This window comes from Xyrauchen texanus, chromosome 28 (genome assembly GCF_025860055.1).
Source record: "Xyrauchen texanus isolate HMW12.3.18 chromosome 28, RBS_HiC_50CHRs, whole genome shotgun sequence".
Taxonomy (NCBI): domain Eukaryota; kingdom Metazoa; phylum Chordata; class Actinopteri; order Cypriniformes; family Catostomidae; genus Xyrauchen; species Xyrauchen texanus.
In genome coordinates, this window is record NC_068303.1 from 7,644,944 (window position 1) to 7,670,502 (window position 25,559).

The following is a 25,559-nucleotide window of genomic DNA, read 5'->3' on the forward strand; positions in this document are numbered from 1 at the left end:
ATAAATACATTTCTGTTATTTCTATATCTTGGATAATATTTTTACATTTTGAGGTCTTCGCAATGATTTGGCATTGCCTTCTCTGTGAAAAATTAATAAGATGCTGCCTTAGATTTTGGGCAAATAAGTAATCTTTTAAGGCATAAATACGCTACCTACCTTTTGGAACAACCTTCATAATTGGAACATGCCTATGATGCCTTATAATGCTGTCTAGGTAGTAAGCTCACTTGGATTTGGAACACAGTTACTATGTCTCACTTAATCTAACCAACTACAAGCTCCGAAGACACAAAGCTGTGAAGAAGAAAGCTTACCTTGACAAGAGGGTTAATGACACCAACATTGGGGTTTGTGTTGAATATTTTGTTGAAGTTGGTCTCTCTGTTTACAAGCTCCAGCTGGTAGAACTTTTTGTCATCCTGTAAGGAAAAGTAGATGCTCACTTGTTATTTATGGTCACTAATATGCGCTATGTTACATTACTGACATGAGTAAGTTCTTCAATATCAAACTACCCTGCTAAAAAGACCTGTTTAGCTATTTTCATGCTGGTCAAGGATAGTTTATGCTGGTTTGGTCCTGGTTTGGCTGATTAATCAACTGAAAAAATGCTGGTCAACCAGAAAAATCTACAGTTAAGAGGCCTGGTTGTTATCTTTTACCAGCAACATAACACAACATACTGTAAGCTGGTGACTAGTATGTTGGCCTTTTCAGCAGGGAATTTTAGTGTAATTTTCATTTCAGTTTTGTTTCTGCTCAGCTAAACTGGATCAGCTTCATTTATAATTATCTGTATGCATGACTGAGTTTAAATTGCGGTTCGAACTTCAGAACAGCTGGTAAATTGTCTGTCCTGAAATAGAACCATCCCTTCAGTCCTGTGAGAGTTTAAATTCAGCTAAACTCAGCAGGATGTAGCAGGACTGAGCACCCATGGGATACCAAGTTTTGTGTAACAATATTCACAGCTGACAAATTGAACAATAAGCCTGAGATATTGCTCTTACCACCAGCTTTTTGACCAGAGCTTCTCTCTCTGCCACCATGTCCTTCAGTTCAGCTATTGTCTGCAGATCTTCGTGTCTGCTCTCTCTGTTCCGGAATTTATCCTCTGTCCCCTCCAACCTGAAGAACACAGGCATTTCTTTAAAGCAGTGGTTATCAATTGATTGGTCACGACCCAAAAACGGGTCACAGGTATGTTCTGATTGGGTTCAGCCAATTTTATGTATATGTATTATTAATTTTTTTTACGGTCTATGTAGCTTATGGTAATAAAAAACAATTTCAATGTCTGATTTTAAGGACATTTTGTTATGTTGCCACTTGATGTGTCCTGAAGCATAACCAGCTGAAAACCACTGCGTTAAGGTAAATATTTCTCTGAAACCTTAAAATCACCAGCAGCAAAGACCTCCCAAACCCTCTTTCCATTCTGTTTAGTCCTTGTGATTCATAACTGACAGTACAATTTGACTATTATTCATCTCAGAATAGAAAGAACACAGAAGCCTTTGTGCTTTGAACAAAGAAATAATTGAAAGCCATTGATCAGATGTGATGATATTGGCATCTGCAAGTGACTTCATCAGCTTCTCTTTGGATTAGTGTGGTAATTAAAATCCTCGACACCTTTCTCTCGCAATCATTCTAATATCTTCAGAAATTCTTTGGTGATCAGTGTCATCAAGGATCAACATCTCTACTGCTTCCATCTTTGAAGGATATTTGTAAACGTGATGAATTTGTAATGATAATGCAATGTGATACTCCTCAAAGGAACACAGTCTTAAGATTAATAGCTGATTTTAAATGAAAACCTTGCCTAAGGATTTAGTAACTGTCCATCATCTCATGCTTTTAAGAATGAGTTTAAAGAGAGGCTGTAAATCAAGGACTGCATTGCAGTTTTAACTACTAAGGCCATGTATATATATTCAGACTAAATAGGTTATCAACCCCAATATTGTACACATACCATTTTATTCACATAACATATTTTATACAAGTAATATTTATATATATTTCACATTTTGTTATGTTTTTTGGTCTGATGCCTTTTGGTCTGATGTCATATTGTACGAGACTTTAGACATGACAATGTTTTTCCTTAGACTTGAACCCATTTATTCTGAGGAACGATGCTGTTCTGCCTGAAGTCTGTGAACTGACACTGAGGTCTGAGTATGTCCTAAAATGAACACCGTAATCAATTGTTTTTTTGGTATGATATGACAAGCTTTGCACACTTGATTTTGGGGATATTCTGCCATTCTTCTCTGCAGATCCTCTCAAGCTCTTTCAGGATGGATGGGGACCGTCGGTGGACCGCTATTTTTAGGTCTCTTCAGAGATGTTATATTGGGTTCTGGTCCAGGCTCTGACTGGGCTACTCAAGCACATTCACAGAGTTGTCCCTAAGTCACTCTTGTATTTCCTTGGCTGTGTGATTAGGGTCATTGTCCTCTTGGAAGGTGAACCTTCGGCCCAGTCTGAATTCCTGAGCACTCTGAACCAGGTTTTAAGTAAGGATATCTCTGTATTGTACTGCGCTCAGCTTTCCTTGAACCCTGACCAGTCCCCTAGTCCCTGCCGCTGGTATTGCTGGTGTTCACCCTTTTATTGTATACATTCTTCTTATTTTGTGTATACTGTATATTATTAGGTGTATATTGTGTTGTGTAACAAGATGTGTAAATTGTGTTATGTGTAATTCAGATGTTTATTGTAACTGTCATACTGCTATGATGCTTGGAACTGCACCCAAGACTTTCACCCTCTGTTGCACTTTTGTATATGGTTGAGTGACAAAAAAGCGATTTGATTTGATTTAACTTTGCTTCATTAGTTTTCTGCAATGTGTTTATAATATGCTAGTATACATCTATATTGCTGCTCACTGTGTCTCCGTTACTGTTGTTAAAATAACTGTGCCTGCAACTCTAATTATCAAGGTTTTTGCAGCAACTTATGTCTATAGCATGGAGAGAGAAGCAATGCGTGAGGAGTGGGGAGCGGGAATGAAGCGCATTCGACTGTAGAGAAAAATATTAATTAGCATTGTGTGTGTGTGTGTGTGTGTGTGTGTGTGTTTGGGTTGCGTGATATGAGCACGAAGCAATCATCTGTGTTCTGCAATTGCTTTCGGGTCCTTGAATAACGTATAACGTGCGAGTAATGGCAGCCGGTGGACTTTCTGGTGCCCTCCTAGGGAGTTGGTGCCCTTTGCAGACTGGGTAGTCTGCTTATAGGGAGTGGCGGCACTGGATGCATCCAAAAGCTAGAATATGTTGCTTTCAGAGGCTGTATATGGAGTTAGGATGAAAATAAGGTGAATTTCAAACTGTTCTGAGACCAGTACAGACAGGCAGCACACTGGAGGTTAAGGCATTCCCTAATTAGGGAGCAAGAGAGCATCCTATAGCTTTCCTGTGCAGCCAAGTGCATTCACTCCTAACATCCAGTCAATAGTTAAGTTTCAGGCAGCAGACGATGTTTGGACCACTCCACATGTTTGGCAGACATGGGACAATGGTAATCGGTACATAGATTCTGAATTTTTCATGCAAAATATATTTTAACATGGTTGGCAGTGACTAGATGATGCTGGCCATTACTTTGAATCTGAATTATTTATGCTAATTTCTGATGAAATGTCTGTAACGTCTCAAAAACCTGAATAATCAACACTCATGGAAACATAATAAACAATTTGATTAATGAAATCTGACTTTCTATAGCTTGGTATTATTTTCTTTTGCATTTTTCTTAGGGGCTACTATTTAAAAAATCAAAAAGGAGAATGGAAAATGCACACAGCGGTCATTTTTAGGTCTCAGGAGGTTAAATAAGCTCACATGAGTTCACTGGAAGTCTATTTTCCTATTTAAAGTGAAAAAAGCAAACAGCCATGGTGTATAGAGCCTGCCGAAAGCACTTGAACGGTTATAGTTGTGTGGTTATGTTGGGAAAATGACACATATGAAATATTCATGAAGCTTAAATAGGTTGAAGGACTGGTCGAAGGACTCGGTTTTGGGGACACTCGGCTGTCAAAATAATTAATTGCACAGAGCACAGCACTGTCATATCAATAGATTTGTGTTATGTTTAATTAGCTGGCTGTGTTTCTATGCTCCTCTGGGACACCTGAAGATAGCATGGTTAGAAAATGCTGAAGAAAACAATATCCGACTGATTCACGAGACCTAATACTTTACAGCCAAACACTGACTGATGCTCACACATAAAATACTTATACTACACATTTTAAAAACAAACTTTAATAGTTCACCCCAAAATTATTTACTTACTTAATTTTTTTTTAATGTTGGTCCAAACCCACATGACTGATTTGTTTTTTAAACACAAATGGAGATGTAGGCAGAATGTGCATGTTGCTCATTTCCAAACAATATAAATGAATGGGGACTGGGGCTGTCAAGCCACAAAAATGTAAAAACAAATCACCAAAGTACAGACAGCGTTTATGACTGGTTTGAATAACTGTTATATATATTATTGTATAAAGTATGTTATATGTATAAAATGGTATGTGTACAATATTGGGGTTGATAACCTATTTAGTCTGAAAATATATACATGGCCTTAGAAGTTAAAATTGCAATGTATTCCTTGACTTACTGCCTCTCTTTAAACTCATTCTTAAAATCATGAGATGATGGACAGTTACTAAATCCTTAGGGAAGGTTTTCGTGAATTAAATGTGAGAGCTGTGGTGGCGGGAGGAAGATATTCAGTGAATAACAACAAAAATTTCAGTCTTTTCCTCACAAAGCTATCGATTTGCTGATGTTACATTGAAGTAAACCTAAATTAGGTCATCCCTGGCAGGAAAATCTACAGTTAAAGACCTCATGCACAACACTGCCAATTGTCTATCTTAGTACGCACGCACGCACGCACGCACACACACACACACACCTAGTTCTTTATATGCTATCTAAAAATGTACCATTCTAAATCACATTGTAATAAAGTTCACGAGCTGGGCAAGGAGGGGGCTGGAACTGGCTTGACAAGCATGTACGACACTTTAATGTGACACTTTTCAGTGGACATCAAACACTATAACGCAGCTGCTTTTCAGCAGCTCCAACACACATTGCTCTCGGCATTACACTAACAAAACTGACACGCAGACAGACAGCTTTGTATGTCTCTCTCTGTCATCTGCCACTGTCTCCTCAAATACTCCCGTCACCCCTCACTGGAACACAAGACTGGTGTGGAACACAGGTGGAGCTCATTCATCACTCATTCGGCCTCGCTCTGCCCAGATGCTGCTCAGCCCCGCTCTGCTCGTCACACATATTAAAATGCAGTTGCTGTCAAAAATCACTAATTTGTCCATGCAAAAGCGTATGTTATTCATTTAGTGAAATATCTGCTGTCAAATGTGCATGGGCGCATTCACTAAACAGTTTTGCAGGGCATCCCTATACTCAGTAGATAAGCCTCATCCAAACACAACTAATACACAAAGTGCATTTTTGCAGCCAAAGGCGACTGCTACTCTTATCTGAGCTGCCTTGACAGGGTTCATAAGGTCGCCTCTTCTCCTCTCAGTCCTTGTTAGATAAATTTCTATATATCTGCTCTCCCTCTCTCCTAGCATATGTTAAGAAACACTGTCCCCATCTTCACCCCCTCTGCACCACCTTCAGAGTCCACGCCAGAGTTTGTGGTCTTTAGCTTGCTTCCAAGCTTTTCCATCTAGCCAGAAGAATCTCTAACACACATAAACACACATAAATAACAGTTTTCCCACTCTTAAGGGGTCATGTGAGTTATAGAATGTTTGTGTCCTCACAGTCTTAGTTTATACTTTTAATTGACTGAAAAAAAGGTAAAAATCAACATGAAATTATTTTCTTAATGAATGTAAAAGTGTTAAACTAAAAAATGTCACGACATTTGTGACACATGATGCCGTTGCCTTACAAAAAAGTACTAATGTGGTACCATGGTACAGATAATGGTAACAGGAAGAATATACCATGGTACATTGATATATGGGAAGTTGACATTAAATACTTTTAGATAGTTAACATGCCTGCGGTGTGACATACTATGTGTAGTGTAATATGCCATTTAAACTATATCAGCAGCATATTTCTAATTTGATATTTATTATGCTATAAATAGTTTTATGACTTCATATTAATTGACAAAATACAGTACATGGAATATTTGAACAGTACAATGAAAGTTTGAGTAAGTAATTTTATTCTGATACACTTTTTGCCAAATTCCACAAATATTTCTTAATTGTCCGCTAGCTGTCCGTTCTGTGTATGCGCTGAAAATAAATTAGGTGTTTGTACACAGCCCCGGCTCTGTAAATGGGAATATATACAAAGTGGATCAGACCGATCCAGCGTGCATGTATTTGTGGGGCGGAGCTTCTTAAAGAGCACTGAAGGGAGGGGTGTGTTAGTTTGATTGTTGAGTTCTGTTGAGAGTCTTTCTCAGGAATCACTTACTCCGACTTTAAGTATATACTTTGCCTTATACATGTAATTAAAGATGATTAAACATATAACAAATATCAATATATTAAATATATCACATTTTTGTAATAAATAATATATAAAAATATAAAAAGGTTTCCAGTTACAAGATGGTAACATTTAATAAAAGGTGATTAAAAATACACTATATTAAATATGAATATACTATATATATATATATATATTAGTGCTGACAATCGATTAAATTGTTTTATCAAATTAATTCCAGATTAATTAATTGTGATTAATTGCATATACAAATATTTGCTGAGAAAGCTCCTCATATAACAATAATTAAAATATAATGATGAAATAATTATACATAGTTATCTTAAAAATATTAAAAAAATTATATATATATATATATATATATATATATATATATATATATAAAAGATATTCAGATAATTACAATGCATTACATTATTGTAGCTGAAGAGTTCATCATTAATAAGACAATACAAAAAGCGGCTTTAGAATACAATATATTTGTTCATAATCCAATCATTGGCATACAGTTCACAGCAATACATTTCACAATTCATGTGAATTTGTCAATCAGTTGGAGATTAATTAAGAGGGCTTGTTTAAGCGCCTGTCAATCTACACCTGCGTCAGACATGCTTATGTAGTATCTCGGGTGTGTTGCATCATAAACATAACATTTTTAGTTCACTGTTTCAAGTTAAATGTAGTTTAATACTCAATTCTTAAACACATCTTGAGATCTCTTAGTTTGCATTTGAGCTCCTTCAAGTGTTTTGAACGCAAGAATGTAACTTATGTTTGCGTTGTTCTTCCTACTGAAGTGTTTTCTTCACTGTATAAACTGCGCGTTGCTCATACAGCTGAAATTTCACTTACTGCCCTCTGGAGTAAACAGGTGGTACTACAAGCTTGCATTTCTCAGGAATCTTCCTTATTATGGTGATATTAATTGCATACATTTTTTTAACGTGTTATTTTTTGTCAAATTAATCGCACTGAATTCACGTGTTAAATCCACAGCCCTAATTTAAATATTAAAACTTAAAATAAACGGTGTCCAGTTACAGGCCTGTAAGTATACATTTTGCCTTATACATTCATATAAATGTAAACATTTTGATGTTGGTTAAATAAAACAAGTCAATGGGCATGTTATGCATGTTATCCAACTACCATATACAATCATACTGAATGATTACCATATTCATTTAACATAGAACTTACATGTTACCGCAAGGTAATACAAAAAAATCCATTACTGAAAAACAAAACAAAAAACAGAACAAAACAAAAACATGCTACTATGATAGTTGTTGCCTTTAATTTGTATATGTATGCTTTAGCAAAAAAGATGTTTCTTTAAGAATCTTTCATTCCCCAACACACACACACACACACACACACACACACACACACACACACACACACACACACACACACACACACACACACACACACACACACCCACACATACACACACTTATTCCCAGTGTTTTGCAATGTATGAACTTACAGGATCTGCAGGGCGGAGATCTTGTCCTTCAGCAGTTCCTGGGCCTTGTTAAAGTCTGACAGCATGTTCTGTGTCTCTCTGTGGTGAAGAGCGTTCAGCTCGGTCATCTCCCGCTCATGTTTCTTACTCAGGTCCTGCTCATGAGCTCTGAGAACACACAAACATACACATGACACCTATGCATGACCCTTCAAACTCTATCTGATCTCACAGAGCTGCAGCTGCACGCTTGAAGGAGACATTCATTATGCACAATTTGAGCTCACTGTTTTTTTCCCTTTGCTCTAATAAAGATGTTCTGTCAAATGATATTTACACTGTGTGGGTAATTTCAGTTATACAGAACAATTTCTCCCCATCATATGTGCTAATATAATGGATAAAATATTAAAGCAACATTTTTGAAAGATGGAATCATATTAGTTAGTCAGTCTTTCATCGCAACCATTTTAACTTGACGCAGTGTCTTAAAAAAGCTGCACTCATATCACGAGATGCTGGAAATCTGCATAACACGTTCCAACAATCAAAACATAGAAAAGCTACTTCAAACAGCACAGACAGACGTACATATGTTTACAGTGTGAACACCCCCTTACCCGTATTATGTGAGTGGTGACTTTTTCAAAAGATAAAAATATTCTTTTAATGATTTTTTGATTTAGGACACACATTTACCCCCCAGCAACATTTCAATATTTATTTTCTATATTACTTTTTCTTTGCTATATAACACATACACAACTCTATCATACAGGCACACATCCTGATGCACAGACGGTAAAATGCACTAATGCTGGATCTAACCGCAGGAAGTGATGTGTCTTTGGGGAACGGAGCCGCAATTTATCTCAGAACCAGGATTTATCTGTGTTATATAATTGAAAATGAAATGGGCTTTGTGTACAGCATGACGTCCTGCAAGCATTTTGATGAGTTGCTAAACACCGTCTCATATGCATGTATGCATACTGTATATCCACACACACACAGCTCATCAACGACTTGAGAAAAACAGCAATGATCTCAAAACAAGCTCTATGTATAATGCTTTTACCTGCATTCATTTTTAATAAAAGGTTTAGATAATAATATCAGCCACTGAATAAAAATCTATGATCGATTTGAATTTAGGTTTGCTGATCCAATTGATTGCCCTTCTTCACAGAGTTTTCCCCCCTTGATTGAACTGCTTTAAAACACAAACAATACATGTCAAAAGAGCCAGTCATCAACATGAAGCTCTAATCAAAATGACTGATAGGACTTTCTAGCTGGGAACCTGACACACTTCTTATTCTTTATTTGTTATTTTGGCATCCTTCCTCCTAAATCTGGTTCAAAATAACGGAATTTCCATCCCTTTCATCATCGCCAATGACTCTTATCAAATAAAACCCAAGGGTAATGTAACTTTAGAGGTTGTTTAAGGATTGTGAACTGTCTCCACTAAGTTAGAAATACTCTGAAACCACATGCATTTAAATGTGAGGTGAACATTTCTAGTTTTCCAATGTGTTCACCAATTGTTTCTTAAGTGTTTACTGTTAAAATTTAAAGACAAAGAGTGTTTTTTTAGGGGTGGGGGAAAATATTTAGTTAAAAATTGCAATTCTTGAGACAAACTATTTTAAAATCGTCTCCAATGAAAATCGATTTTTAATTTAATTACAAAAATTTCACAATTAGCTAATACAATTGTTGATAGATAAATATAGGAAGCTACAGTATACTTGTGCAGAGTTCAACATCAACAAGTCTTTTCTCTGAGAAGTATTGTGTCTTTAATTCTGTACGTTTAGCCATTTAACGGATAGCTACTACAACCGTAGATTGGGGTGGCGGTGGTAGAGCGGGTTGACCACTAATTGCAGAGTTGGCGGTTCACATGCCGAAGTGTCCTTGGGCAAGACACTGAACCCCAAGTTGCTCCCAATGGCAGGCTAGCACCTTGCATGGCAGCTCTGCCGTCATTGGTGTGTGAATGGGTGAATGAGTCAGAGTGAAAAGCGCTATAGAATCATTTACCATGAAAGCACCGCTTGTTCACTGAAAGATGTTCTCTGCTGTGATCATTGTTCTTGTTATTATGCATAATTCACAGGTTTATTTATGAGGTGTTGTGAAGAGTATTTGTCAGGAATCGTTCTGCAGATTTTGTGTGACACTGATTTAATAAATAGTTTAGCAGTATAAAGGCTCATCAAACTGTTGAATTCAGTGAACTACATGTTGCGCCCCCATATTTTTAATCTAACAGCTGTGCACTTCTGAATGCCCAGCAAGGATCACCCCGTGTCATGAGCTCTGGTTATCTTGAAGTGCTTCCTTCAGCGTCCAGGATGCACATTAGCAGTTTGTGCCGCTCTGTATTGGAGCTATTCTTGTTTATTATTTAAATAGTTTTGTAGGACAAGAGGTTATAGTTATTTAGCTTATTTATTTGTTGAATATCCTTTAATTACCCAGGGCTGTGCTTAGCATCCATATATCCCTATGAAACACATCAGATTGCATAACATGAACATATAATTCAGCCTAATTTTACATGGGTCCCATCATACTGACTAGTCAACTAATAGTTCAGACAACGTACAGACTGGTCATTTAGTAGTTTTAAACTGGTAGTTTTGCACATCCCCACCTTTTACCTGCAAATTCTGTATTACAGATTTAATTTTGATTTCAGACACAATTGTTCTTCAATAGATATTTCTTTCTGAGAAAAAAAAAAAGTTAACTAATAAGCTATATATATATATATATATATATATATATATATATATAAACATCAAATCACAATACTTACAGAATCACGATATATATAGAATCGGCAAGTAAATGTTGTAATATCGAATCGGGAGGTCTGTGGGAATTCCCAGCCCTAGCTTATTTGCCAAGTAAGGATATTCCCGTTCATAAGCCCTGCTCCATTCTATAATCTATAATCATTTCATTAATAATTATTGCTACCACAATAATTAGAAAATTTACACAAACATCTTGTTAAATTTAAATCCTTTACTGCCTTCAATAATGCAACATTAATTGCGTCTAGTGTTGCCACTTTTTAAGTATTAAAATATCACGAATCACGACCCCTGAATCATGGGCCCTAACCACATCCTCCACAGTTTTACCAATAAATGCGTTGAGTTAATATGCATTATTAATAAAAGTTGTATATCCTTTCTTATGCTAAAATGAGAACATTCCTGACTCGTGACTTACATCATTAATATGTTAAAAATATATTTATTGTAAATTTTTTCGAATATTTGTCTTCTTTATCTTATTTATGTACACATTTTGGATGGTTTATACATATTTTGTAACTTTTTACAATTTTATTTATTTTATTTGTTTATTTTTTCCTTCACCTACTATACAGGTGAAACTCGAAAAATTAGAATATCGTGCAAAAGTTCATTAATTTCAGTAATTCAACTTAAAAGGTGAAACTAATATATTATATAGACTCATTACAAGCAAAGTAAGATATTTCAAGCCTTTATTTGATATAATTTTGATGATTATGGCTTACAGCTTATGAAAACCCCAAATTCAGAATCTCAGAAAATTAGAATATTACATGAAATCAATAAAAAAAAAGGATTTTAAATACAGAAATGTTGGCCCTCTGAAAAGTATAATCATGCATATGTACTCAGTACTTGGTTTGGGCCCCTTTTGCATTAATTACTGCCTCAGTGTGGCGTGGCATGGATGCTATCAGCCTGTGGCACTGCTGAGGTGTTATGGAAGACCAAGATGCTTCAATAGCGGCCTTCAGCTCTTCTGCATTGTTTGGTCTCATGTCTCTCATCTTTCACTTGGCAATGCCCCATAGATTCTCTATGGGGTTCAGGTCAGGCGAGTTTGCTGGCCAATCAAGCACAGTAATACCATGGTCATTGAACCAGGTTTTGGTACTTTTGGCAGTGTGGGCAGGTGCCAAGTCCTGCTGGAAAATGAAGTCAGCATCTCCATAAAGCTTGTCTGCTGAAGGAAGCATGAAGTGCTCTAAAATGTCCCGGTAGGCGGCTGCGTTGACTCTGGACTTAATAAAGCACAGTGGACCAACACCAGCCGATGACATGGCTCCCCAAACCAACACAGACTGTGGAAACTTCACACTGGACTTCAAGCATCTTGGATTGTGTGCCTCTCCATTCTTCCTCCAGACTCTGGGACCTTGGTTTCCAAATGAGATGCAAAATTTGCTCTCATCAGAAAAGAGGATTTTGGACCACTGAGCAACAGACCAGTTCTTTTTTTCTTTAGCCCAGGTAAGACGTTTGACATTTGAAGCCCATGTCCAGGACCTGTCTGTGTGTGGTGGCTCTTGATGCAGTAACTCCAGCCTCAGTCCACTCCTTGTGAAGCTCCCCACACATTTGAATGGCCTTTTCCTGACAATCCTCTCCAGGCTACGGTCATCCCTGCTGCTTGTGCACCTTTTTCTTCCACACTTTTCCCTTCTACTTAACTTTCTATTAATGTGCTTTGATACAGCACTTTGAGAACATCCAACTTCTTTTGCAATTACCTTTTGAGGCTTTCCCTCCTTGTGGAGGGTGTCAATGATGGTTTTCTGCACAACTGTCAGGTCAGCAGTCTTCCCCATGATTGTGAATTCAACTGAACCAGACTGAGAGACCATTTAAAGGCTCAGGAACCCTTTGCAGGTGTTTAGCTGATTAGATTGTGACACTTTGAGCCTACAATACTGAACCTTTTCACAATATTCTAATTTTCTGAGATTCTGAATTTGGGGTTTGCATAAGCTGTAAGCCATAATCATCAAAATTATATCAAATAAAGGCTTGAAATATCTTACTTTGCTTGTAATGAGTCTATATAACATATTAGTTTCACCTTTTAAGTTGAACTTTTGCACGATATTCTAATTTTTCGAGTTTCACCTGTAATTGTATTCATACATTGTTTGATCTTATTGAAAATTTATATCGAAAAAAATCCACAGTTTTACCACCATTTGTGGACTTTTCAGACGGTCCCTTACCACACCCTCTACAGTATTAGCATGTTTTAGCACAATCTGTGGACATTTAAGAAGGTCCCTTACCCACTGTAGGCACATTTTTAAAACATAGATCAATGTTAAATTGGATGATTTCATCATGATGCCATCTGACCAGCTTAAATACAGGACAAATTGCATCCCATATTGATTCAAGGGATGTATCATTTTATCTTTAAATACAGCACAATCCCATATTTTATGGGACGGGTGGCAACCCTAATTACGGCAGATAAATAGCCCTGCTTAGGGATGGAAATCGTAAAGAATTTAATGCTTTTGTTTTCTATTTAAATTCCAATTAGCATTTCCGGTTCCTTAATGATTCTGGATAAGAACCATTTCTTGATTCCCAACCCTAGCACTGATATTTGTGAATCCGGCACATTCTATCATTTGCATAGAAAGGTGGTGTGCTTTCCAGAAAAGAATAACAATGTCTTGACACAGTAGTATATCAGCACATATACGGTCTGGTAAAGTTGACTTTTTGACATAACTGGCATAACAGCAGTCATTGTATTTAGTAATACAGTATACAGCGATTATTAACACGCACGGTTCTGTTATCCTGGACACTTCAAAATACAGTGAATGTAAAATTGTTTAAATTTTTCGGAACGCACATAGCTTTCATCCATGAGTCAAAATTCAAGGACAAAAATTCACACTCGCCAAGCGACAAATCGCTGTGCATGACTTCACTCTATCCCAGTCATTTTTCATGTTCACCGGATATGTTTATAAAAGGTCAAGATTCAAGTCATTTGTTTACGTGTCTGAGTCAAGTCGTGAGATTTTCTGTGACTTATAGTAAGAGCAACTTAAGGTCCGAGTCGCAGACTTAAGTTTCCATCTCTGGAAAAAAGTGAATTTAATGCAAATTTGATATGTAATCCGAGAGAAAAACTCACCTGATCTGCTGATTAGCCTCACTACGGATCTTCAGAACTTCTTTGCCCTTGAGTTCCAGCTCCTTGGTCAAAGTGCTGATGTTCTCATTCAGCGTGTGGATCTCGTGGTCTAGATTGGCAATGTGTTTCTTCCTACGACTGACTTCCTCCTGCAGATCTGAGATGCGACTCAGCAGCTCACGTTCCTGCAATACACAAGAATGCATTTAGCTGCCGAGGCTAACTGAGGCCAAGAGAGATGCCTGGCCAACCTGTCTTAAAAAAAAAGTCAAGCCTATTGTAAGAGATTGTGATCTGTAGTAAAGGGTCTTCCTAAAATACCAGAATTCAGACACATGGAGTTCTTAATGCACTTTCAGAGTATGTTTGGATCTGACATTGACGGCACATCTTTCCATTCCGTTTCTCTTTACTTATCCGGTGCATCCTCATATATATAAATAGTATTTTTATGAATTAATAAACGGAGAGAGCAGCCAGCAGTTCTGTGTTCAACAGTCTACAGCATTATCATTGAGGTGCAGTTTCTTCTCTCAAGGAACATCAGGAGCAGCGAAACAAGTTCTGGTTATTATGTGGAGAGGAATCTTAAGGGTACAAAACAAGTTTTACATATATAAAATAATTTTCCTATACTTTTATAGGAGTGTGGCAGGTCGGAAGGCGGGGCCGGGCCGGGTCGTGATGCTGCACACCCGGCCCCTAATCAGCTTAATTAAATCTCCTAGAGGGATGAAGGCCGACCGAAGTTGGCAGTGCGAGAGAGAGAGAGAGAGAGAGAGAGAGAGAGAGAGAGATTTACGGGCAGCTGTCCGACACCTTTGTGTGTTTGCCTTTTTGTTTAAGTTTCTTATTAAGTTCTCGCTTTCTCCTTTCCATTAACCCCTTTACAGCGAGGTTTCAGTGAGGCACTTACATTGGAAGTGGTGGTGGTGTAGTGGTCTAAGCACATAACTGGTAATCTGGTAATCAGAAGGACACTGGTTCAAACCCCACAGCCACCACCATTGTGTCCTTGAGCAAGGCACTTAACTCCAGGTTGCTCCGGGGGGATTGTCCCAGTAATAAGTCACTTTGGATAAAAGCATCTGCCAAATGTGAATGGGGCAAATATTTTGAGGGTTTAAAGGCAGAAATGTGAAGCTTGTAATTTTATGAAAGCACTTACATTGATTCTTCTTTTACACCAAATTTATCATTTGAGCTGTTAAGTTATTTAAATGGTCGTTTTAACGATCGCATTAGGGTTTTCGCCATTACATCGTCATTATATAACTTTACACAAAAAGGTTAGTTAGCAATTTTATCACACTAAAATCATGTTAAAAAGATATTGTTTATGTTCTGTGACTATACTTTTAAAACAGAGTGTTTTTAAATGTTTATAGATGGTCATCTTTCACTTCCATTGTAAGTGCCTTGATTTTTAAAAACGTCTTGCCTTTTTTTAAGGAGGGTCAAATGGAAATTAACATTTGTAGTAATCAACATTATGCCACACATGGTGTCAATTGAGATTAACTTGTATTGAACCCGGGATATTCAGAAGAATGGTGCAATGTCCTTAGGTGACAAGCGTGCTGAAAAATTTGTTTCGAAATGAGGCGAGTAAACTTCTTTTGCAGAAATCCATCTTCAAGCACAAGATTTATGACTATGAGCAAATGTCTTAAGATGAAAATACCTTTCACAAATTCGAACATTTATCACGCTAAAGTGAAAAATGAAGAAATGGCGTAGAAAATCCTGGGGTTTTTCTTTTCTTTTCAAAGGTGCCTTTTTCTACCGTTTTGTCGTAATTTAGTTTTATGTAAAAAAAAATTTACTCTCTCTCTGACCCTCTCTGTTTTTGCTTAAGTACAGAGACTTCTGCATGTAAATTGCTTCTGTTATGAGTAGCTGAACCTTTTTTATGTAAAATGAGTGACAGTAACAAATAAGATTAGTTGCTGAATACTGTATAGGTGTTGATGTTTTCCTTGTTAGGTGCCCTTTAAAGAGGAGTGCAGATCTTTTTTCTCTGTTGATGCATTCCCTACTGAAAAAGTACGCTGAATGGGTCATATTGCAAGGTTGTTAGTGCACCTGCCTCCCATGCCAGAGACATCAATTCGAGTCCCGGACAGACTGGGTAGAACTGGAGCGTCATGCTTACAAGGTGAAAGAATGTCTGTGGTACTTTATCTGTTGATTTATAGGTAAACTATAGTACAATAACAAGAATGTTAAAATGAACCATGATTTGCTACCAAATCAAGTGTAGGTGGCAATAGAGGCAGGGACACTTTCATTCTAGAGAGCATTTTATTGGACAGAACCTTAATATACACCTATGAGTACAAGACGAGTCATCAAAATTGTTGATCTGTTTTCCCAGAAGAAAAAAATCTGCTTAAAGTTCATTTTGTCAACTTTTAGGAGTACACTAGAATAAAGATTACCTCAAACCTTACAGATGTGGACTAAAAGCCACATAACACATTTTATACACATTCACCTCTAACTTTTAGTATACAAACTAGCTCTGAACTGAACAGTATTTACACAGCCATATGTGAGACACCACTACCGGGCTAGATTAATAAGACTATGTTTGTCACAGGGGCAATTTTCCACTCCACGAACACTTTGACTTTTAAATGGTCTCTCTCGCAAAGGAAGAAGTCAAGCTCCTCCAAGAGAATACAACTGAGCCAATTTCCAGTTGTATGCAGTTAATAGTTCTTGCTTAATCAAATTATAATCTGTTCATCCAACTTTGAATGTCTGTAAATATAATTTCACACAACAATTAGCTTGATAACAGTATCAGTGAGTGTGGCAAAGAAAACCTGTGGCCCAGCGGAGCTTTCTCAGGGGCCAAATTTCTTTAAAACTGATGCAAATATTAGCAGAAGCAGTAATAAATGACAAAAATGTATATTAAAAACAAATGTGCATTCATCCCTGTGTCAAATTATTTCTTACATTCACGTATATAATTACAAAGTCGTTGTAGACTGACCATGAAATACCATGAAATGCTTTTTGATAATATTTTAAAATAACAACAGATGGTTAATCTTGGATAGTGTATAGTGTACACAGCGTGTACAGTTCTAAAAATATTTGCCTCAATGGCAAAACTCTGAATCCACGCCAAGATATTTTTTCCTCGCACCCTCCAAGTCTCACACAGCAAGGACATTGTTTCAGAGCAGAGGTTTTGCTTCAGGTCTCAGATTTTTCATTGGACACCAAAATTGTTGAATGTACAAAATTTAATTTCAATGGTTTAATGTTCTTGGCAACCAATAATTCAATGCACAAAACAAAGTGTGGTCAGCACTGCAAGTGAAGACATTTTAAAGGTGAACTTTTGTCTTTGTGTCATTTGGACTTACACTGATACCTTGCGGTTTGGATTCAGCATCATCTAAAATTAATAGCTTTCAGTATCCCATACCATTGTAGAAATTTTGTATTCACTGTCAGCCATGATTACTTTAATCAATGAGTGAAAGTGTCAAATAACAGGATGGTTACTGAGATTAAGCGAGTAGTATTTGGCTGGTCATGTGATTCTAACATGGCAGCCCCCATGTGCAGACCCTCTCCACGTAGATTAAAACAGCTTTTATAAGGTTACTGATATGACTGGAGTCTTCATTTTAATGTGAGTGGTCATGAACATTACAGTTCTTGTCTTAAGGAGTTAAACTTTTTTAATGAGGAAAAATGACTGAGTGCACCTTTAAAGTGATGGATGGACAGCAAAAGACAATGGGTTTTCTTGTCCCTTTCAAAGTTGCTAAGCCTATGTATTTTGGAATCCTATACGATTATATGGTTTGTTGCATTTAATTATTTGCATTTAGCATAGTTTTTTTATGCTGCCCATGATGTTATCAGTACAGACTTGCAACGGTCCATGTGCCTTTCGTTCATTTTTTTAGTTTATCAATTGAAAAACAAAATATAACTCTTATTCTGATGGACATTATTAAGGCAGAAAAGAGGGCAATGAAGGTTGGCCAATCAGGCTGGGTGTCGATACAGATTTCAAGATTAGCAACCGCAACTGAAGTAAACTTTAAAGAAAAAGTAAAAGATCGATCTTCAGATTTTAGGGGTGTTCGTTGTTCATGGCCAATAGGGTTTTCGAGAGGGGGGATCACCAAACTAGATCACGCAACCTTAAAGCCCAGGGCCCCTCCGATCAGTCAAGGGCCCCTGGGCACTGGCCCCATTGGCCCCGTCGGTAATCCGTCGCTGACTAAATTTACTCAGAACACCAGCAACCACCCAGAACACACTAGAACCTCCATAACATTGGTCTAAAAACACCCTAGCAACTGCATAACAATATGCTAAAACCACTCAGAACACCTTAGCAACCACCCAGAACACTCTAGCAACTGCATTAAAATGTGCTAAAACCACTCAGAAACCATAACAGATAGCAACAGCATACTTTAAAAATATGCTAAAAATCAACCAGAACACAGCATAGCAACTCCCTGACAACCACCCACAACACCCTAACATCATGGAGGCGACATCTACATGGGTAAGCGGTATTCACATGTTCTTACAAAAATGTAAAAAGCCAGGTCTAAATTTACAAATAATGAATTGAGCTCGCTGACAGCATCATTTATTTGTTCAAGCTGTCTTTGTTCATTAAATCATTAATAATGTAAACATGGCCAAAGACTTTGTGCTGAACGTAAATCACTTGTTATACTGATTTTTCTATCATATAAACAAACAAAATGCATTTCTCAAATGGAAATATATGCTTTGTGATATTTACCCATTATTAATGAATAGATAATTTGGAGAGAGGCAGGGTATTGTTACATAATCTGTCAGCAAATGAACCCAGCTTTAGTTTAATAATTGATTGTAGAATCTGAACACATACAAACACACAATCTGTGAAGAGTGCATTTAGGAACACTGTGTTCACCAACAGCTGGAACAGCAGGTCAAAATAAACCTTGAAGCCCTGGTTATCTAAACCTTTCTCTACACAGAGACAGTCACAGCCACACTGGCACCTTCAGCGAATGTCACATCAGCTGTCTACCTGTCATGGCAGGTTCCTCAATCTTCAAGAATACAAAGAGCTCATCTGACATCCATGGGTGGCCCTTTTCATGGCGAGACATGCCTTTAAAAGTCCAGCAGACAGAGATGTGATGAAATCATTTAGCTCTTATAGTTGAAGTTGAAAGGGTACAATTTGCGAGAGTTGAAGGTAACATCTCTGACCTTTTTTATAGAAGACAGAGGCACCAACAATGTCTCATTTGAGGAGTACTCAAACGCCCAGGGTGGTATAAGCATCATTAATTTATGCCAAGTCCAGGAGGCATACAGACAGCCGGGAGGAGGCTAATTAGCAGGTGTCTGGGAGGATGCTTGGAGATAGTAAGAAAGCCCTGAGAGAGGCTGAATTTCAGAATTCTGCTGATCAAAAGATTTTCGGAAGAAGGGGAGACAGACAGGTCACAGAAGCAAGATGGAGATGGGGAATGAGGGACTGAGAGCTAACTTTAAGTACATTTACATTTAAAAGTTTGATTTCAGTAAAACATAATTAAAATGGTTTAGTCCTTCTGAAATAATACAGTCCAATTGTTGCGAAGTCGGATTAACAGAATTGGATAATGCAATTGTAGCTTGGCTTCGTCCAGCATGCATAGATATTAATCGAACAGCAAGTGCTATTTAAAGGTATTTAAATACCTTTAATATTGTGCTCATGCTGCAAAAGACAGAGGTGACACACTATGTGTATTACCGTCCAGCATTTCTAGTCACTTATTGACCCTTTTTCACTCTGCCTACCTACAAGCACTACACCAGAGGAGGAAATTCAAGTTTATTACTGACTGCAAATCAGCAGTACCAGAAAAAGTGGTGACTCGTGTAAGAGAGCATTAACGGTTATCTATCGCCCAGGAGATTCATGGTGCAGGAACAGCCCTGTGCAGGGTTTAATAAATACTGTGTGTCATATGAACATAGGCACTCGCTTAGAGGAACCAGGCCCCTGGGTGTTGTTATAAGGCTGGACCACTTACTGAACTGCCAATGGAGAATATGAAATGCAATGATTGGGTTTATACTGTTATACCTTTAACCCGTGTGAATAATCCATAACAATTCATAATTCTGTATTGATTTGAGTATGAGAGCTAAGGTCTGCATGCACTGGGAAAATGGATTGTTCAGGTGCTCACATGCAAAATAAAGCTAGGAACAAGCCTCTTATGTTCAGGTATGAATTCACTAAACAGTTGCACCAATTTTGCACTGGACATATCATGTGTAATTTAATTTAATTTCACTAATAATAATAGTTTAATGCTATTTTATTAAAAAGAGATGTATGTGTACAATTGCAATTGATCATGGCAACTCATCAAATGATTGACTAATTGAAAACAGAGTTATAGCTAGGCATTTATCTAGATGGACGGTGTAGCTAAGCACACTTGTGGCATTTTTAAGAGTTAATTCAGATGACTGGATCACAGTCGTGGAGTGATGCTGTAAAGCCCCATTAAAATATGCCAGATCATGGTAGGTCGCTGCATACTACACAAACTAGCATTCATAACTGATCTGCAAGATTTGGAATTTCCCTATAGAAAATGACATTCTGGACTACATTGGTTGGTTCACTGTCCTTTTCTGCATATAGTGGCACTGTTTTGTGGTCTGTTCTGCATAGCGCGGTGGCTCATTTTAGCTTAGCGCGGCCCATTCGGCCTGTTTCGCAGCCGACCCACCAGCCCAATTGGTTCTCCCAATGGCCATTCCGCCCCTGATTGGCCCCAAAGTGCGTCGGCCCACCGGGAATATGCCCAGTATGCCAGATTACCAGTCCAGCCCTGCATCCAGTCATCTCGTATAGATTTGACAAAACATGCAATATAACGAAGCCTTCGAATTCTGTGCATAATACACATGCTTTATACTTCTGAAATAGTAAGAGTACTATGTTAGTATGCTATTCCGAAAAATAGCCATAGACTTGATTTAGAGAAGATAAATTCATGTTTCTCACAGCTTTTTCATAACACATCCACCTGTGTTGTCATAACCAGTGTGATCGGCAAGAGTCTTGGGGGGAGGTTACGTCCTCTAAAAGCTTTTTTGTTTTTCAGAATATGATGTCAGGGCTGTTTCTGAGAGTACGTGAGGGCACTACAGAGAACTGAACACAACAAAGTCAACCATATCCCCAAGAGAACCGCACAGCAGGGGGCTTACAGAACGTGAGCTTGTAGATAAACATGAAAAATATTCTAATCTCACAAGCAATGTTCGCTCAAAACTATGTAGATAGGGAAAAAATCCACACAGACCTAAAAATATTGGTGGGAAAAAGTAAGAGACTTGTTTAATCAAGACTGAAACTAAATGAATGGGCATCTCTTTAACTGGAATCAATCAGCTTTTTGATCGATTTTCTATGTGAAACTGAAGTTGTCAATAATCTTGTTTGGAAAACAAATTAATCAGCAAGTTAAAGACCGCATCCTAAAACAGCACAGAGATTTCACGTTCATAGCAGCACATACTTCATAAACATGTCCACATAGGCCATGAAATATTATTTATTTGCCTTGTTTTTTATTTTTAAGATCAAGTCATCTTAAAAAATACTATATAAAGAACTTTATTTATATAAATAACTTATATAACTTGTATATATATACATATATATTTGCACTGGCGGCCAAAGGTTTGGAATTGCTCTTATGGAAAGAAATGGGCATTCAACTGATCACAATGTATAGTCAGGACATTAATAATGTGAACAATTACTATTACAATTAGAAAAAAAAAAAAACTTCTTAAACTACTTCAAAGAGTTCTCATAAAAAAATCCTCCGTGTGCAGCAATGACAGGTTTGCAGATCTTTGGCATTCTAGCTGTCAGTTTGTCCAGATACTCAGGTGACATTTCACCCCACACTTCCTGTAGCACTTGCCATAGATGTGGCTGTTTTGTCGGGCACTTCTCATGTACCTTATAGTCTAGCTGATCCCACAAAAGCTCAAAGGGTTAAGATCCATAACACTCTTTTCCAATTATCTGTTGTCCAATGTCTGTGTTTCTTTGCCCACTCTTTTTTTCCCCTTTCAAAAGTGGCTTTTTCTTTGCAATTCTTCTCATAAGACCTGCACCCCTGAGTCTTCTCTTTACTGTTGCACGTGAAACTGGTGTTTTGCGGGTAGAATTCAATGAAGCTGTCAGCTGAGGACACGTGAGACATTTATTTCTCAAACTAGAGACTCTGATGTACTTATCTTGTTTAGTTGTACATCTGGCCTTCCACAAGTTCAAGTTCTTTTTATTTATATAGCACATTTAAAAACAGCATCAAGGCTGACCAATGTGCTGTACAATACATAATTATAAAAACACACAACAATTTAAGATCAGGACATTACATACAATTAAAAGCCAGTGAAAAGAGATAAGTGTAAAGAGAAGACTTATAAACAGATATAGAAGGTGAAAATCTAATACTAAAACTATTCCATAAAATAGGACCCACAACCGAAAAAGGCTCTCCCTCTTCCATGCTTCAGCCTCGAGCTTGGGAAGTCAGGAGATATTGATCACCGGATCTCAGCCTTCTAGGTGGATTGTAAGGATGTAGTAAGTAGTAAGTAGTATGTATCTCTTTCTGTCCATGTTAGAGCCAGTTGTCCTTTGTCCTTGAAGACTGTAGTATACACATTTGTAAGAATCTTCAGTTTTTGGCAATTTCAAGCATTGAAATGAACCTTCATTCCGCAAAACAATGATTGACTGACGAGTTTCTAGAGAAACCAGTTTTTTTTGTTGTTGCCATTTTTGCCATAATATTGACCTTAAAACATGCCAGTCTATTGCATATTGTGGCAACCCAAAAACAAACACAAAGACAATGTTAAGCTTCATTTAACAATCCAAATAGCTTTGAGCTGTGTTTGATATAATGGCAAGTGATTTTCTAGTACCAAATTAGCAACTTAGCATGATTACCCAAGGATAAGGTATTGGAGTGATGGCTGCTGGAAATGCGGCCTGTCTAGATTTGATAAATGTTTTCAAATACAGATGGTTCCGTTTTTTTTACATCAGTAATGTCTTGATTATACTTTGTGATCAGCTGAATGCCATTTTGGTGAAGTAACAATTTTCTCCCGAGACAGCTAAATCTGTACATTATTCCAAACTTTTGGCAGCCAGTAGATATAGATACATATTTGTCAGGTGTGGTTTAAGGAAGGACCCAAATGCAGAGGGAATGAAAATGAAAACAGTTTTTATTGAAACACAAATGAATGTGAAAATGATCTGATGACTGAAAACCCGGTACTGGCTGCAGAGAGTTGTGTGGCGATGATGGCAGTGATGAACTGGGACACCTGAACGAGGAATGGTGGTGAGGAAGATAACAGTGATGAGGTGAGTAATCCACAGAGCAGTGATGGCTGTGATGAGCTGAGACACCCTGGTGAGTCACAGTGGATAGGATGACAATGTGATGAGGTGAGTAATCCACAGAACTAACAGTTCAGAGCAAGTGTCCATGATAACTCCAACAGGTGAAACCAGGAGCGGTAACCACCGAATCCACACTGGAAAATACTGAGAGAAAACAAGGTGAAAACAGGCCGACCGGAAGAACAATCTGGCGACTAGACGAGGCAGGAGAGGGAAATAAATACACAGCGGTAATGACACAGAGGTGGAGGTGATTACCTTGAGAGCGGTGCAAATGAGCGTCTCCAAGGAAACTCAGATTGCTCCACTCCCAGAGAAGGAAAACACACGAGGTGAACGAGAACACACAGACACAGCAGATAAGCCAGAACAGTGACATATATAATGTGTATATATATATATATATATATATATATATATATATATATATACAGTATATATTAATTACACGGCTGCCTGGAATACTCGATCCTGAGTGGTAATGGCATCACCTAGCGGTCTGATATTTTTCTATAACCACCGCACATTGACATATCAGAACAAGCATCTGGGTATCTGAGCCATCTTTCACTCTAGGATCTCTACAATTACACTAATAAAATAATTTAAACTTAAATCAATGTTTCATGTGCATTTATTTATTTATTTATTTGGCAAGTAGTCTTGTAATGAGATGCATACAAACCAGTCAGACATTCATTGATTAAAAAATGAACAACCGAACTCCGAAGCAAACCGGAGGTGGAATTTCAGCTGTTCGGGGATTTATTTCTTCTCACATAATTACACACTTTCAATGCAAATCAATGTTTCATGTCCACATATTTGTTCATTTGGCAAGTAGTCTTATAACACGCTGAATAATGAGTCAGATGGTAATTTTCACAAAATAAATACCATCAGATCTCTGACGCAAACCGGAGGTGGATTATAGCGGTTCAGCCATTTCTTTCTTCTCAAATTACATAATGTCAATGCAAATCAATATTTCATTTACATGTTTTTATTTATTTGCCACTTCGCGTTGGGGTCACATTCACACTGTTGAGGTTTATTATGCGATAACAAACTGTACATTATCCCTTCCATATAAATACTTTTTTATAATAAATGTACTATTGTATTATGTTAATTTGCTTGATTGATAATTAAAAAGTATTTTGAGAAAAATATGCATTTTAATATTAATAATATTAAACAATTAACATTGTTCACATTTTATTAGTATTTTTTTTTTAAATAAATGTACTAATTTAAATTGCATTACTTTAATCAATTATTAATTGAAATGTATTAATAATAAAATATGTATTTATTATTTAATAATAGTTATTATCAATAATGTGTTTGAATATATAATATTCAAAAATATTGTATCATTTATATAATAAATGTATTAATTTACATTTTATTCATTTGATAGATTAATAACAAAAATATATACTTATGTATGTTTCTGGTGAGATGGCTGAAGGGTCGGCCCAATAGAAATGAATTTTGCTCAGCAAGCACAAAAATTACAGGAACATTGTTCACAAGGCACAAACATACTGTACAGTTTTTTGACCCACAAAACATGCATCTGCATTTCCTTTGTATGTTTATTTTGTAATATTTATTACTGGGATATGCATGACACACTGTCGCTGAATTTTTTTTTATCTCAACGGCAGCAGTACAAAGTTGTTAAATTCCCAAGAAAGCCTATCATTACTGATGCAGTTTGCTCTGAGTTCACAGACCCTCTTTAGGAAAAATCTGACTGAATTTACCCTAAAAGATCCAAAAGATAGGACGTTTTCTGTAAATGTAGGGAATTTCTCTTCTACATCAGCTCATTTACAATGTGACGTCCCTCAAGGGTCGATTTTAGGAAACTTATTCTTTTCTTTGTATATGCTTCCTCTAAGCATTTTTTCCCAGAAGTACAGCATCTCCTATAACTGTTTTGCTGACGATTCCCAATTTTACTTACCAGTGAGCTAAGACAAGAAGTGTTCATTTGAGAGCATCTAAAATTGCTTCGAAGATATAAAAAATTGGCTGGCAATCCATTGTTTAC

The 25,559-nt window shown here is 37.2% G+C and overlaps 1 protein-coding gene across 2 annotated transcripts in view; it reads right to left on the minus strand.

Annotated features, from left to right (window-relative positions):
• Positions 1 to 25,559, minus strand: part of fam184ab (family with sequence similarity 184 member Ab) — a 175,037-nt gene that overhangs the window by 10,940 nt on the left and 138,538 nt on the right. For both annotated transcript variants that reach the window (XM_052096595.1, XM_052096594.1), the window contains exons 14-17: positions 13,999 to 14,183; positions 8,041 to 8,187; positions 1,014 to 1,131; positions 318 to 422 (exon numbers count right to left, since the gene is read on the minus strand). In XM_052096595.1, the coding sequence (XP_051952555.1) occupies positions 318 to 422; positions 1,014 to 1,131; positions 8,041 to 8,187; positions 13,999 to 14,183 (555 nt within the window). The remainder of the gene's footprint in view (positions 1 to 317; positions 423 to 1,013; positions 1,132 to 8,040; positions 8,188 to 13,998; positions 14,184 to 25,559) is intronic.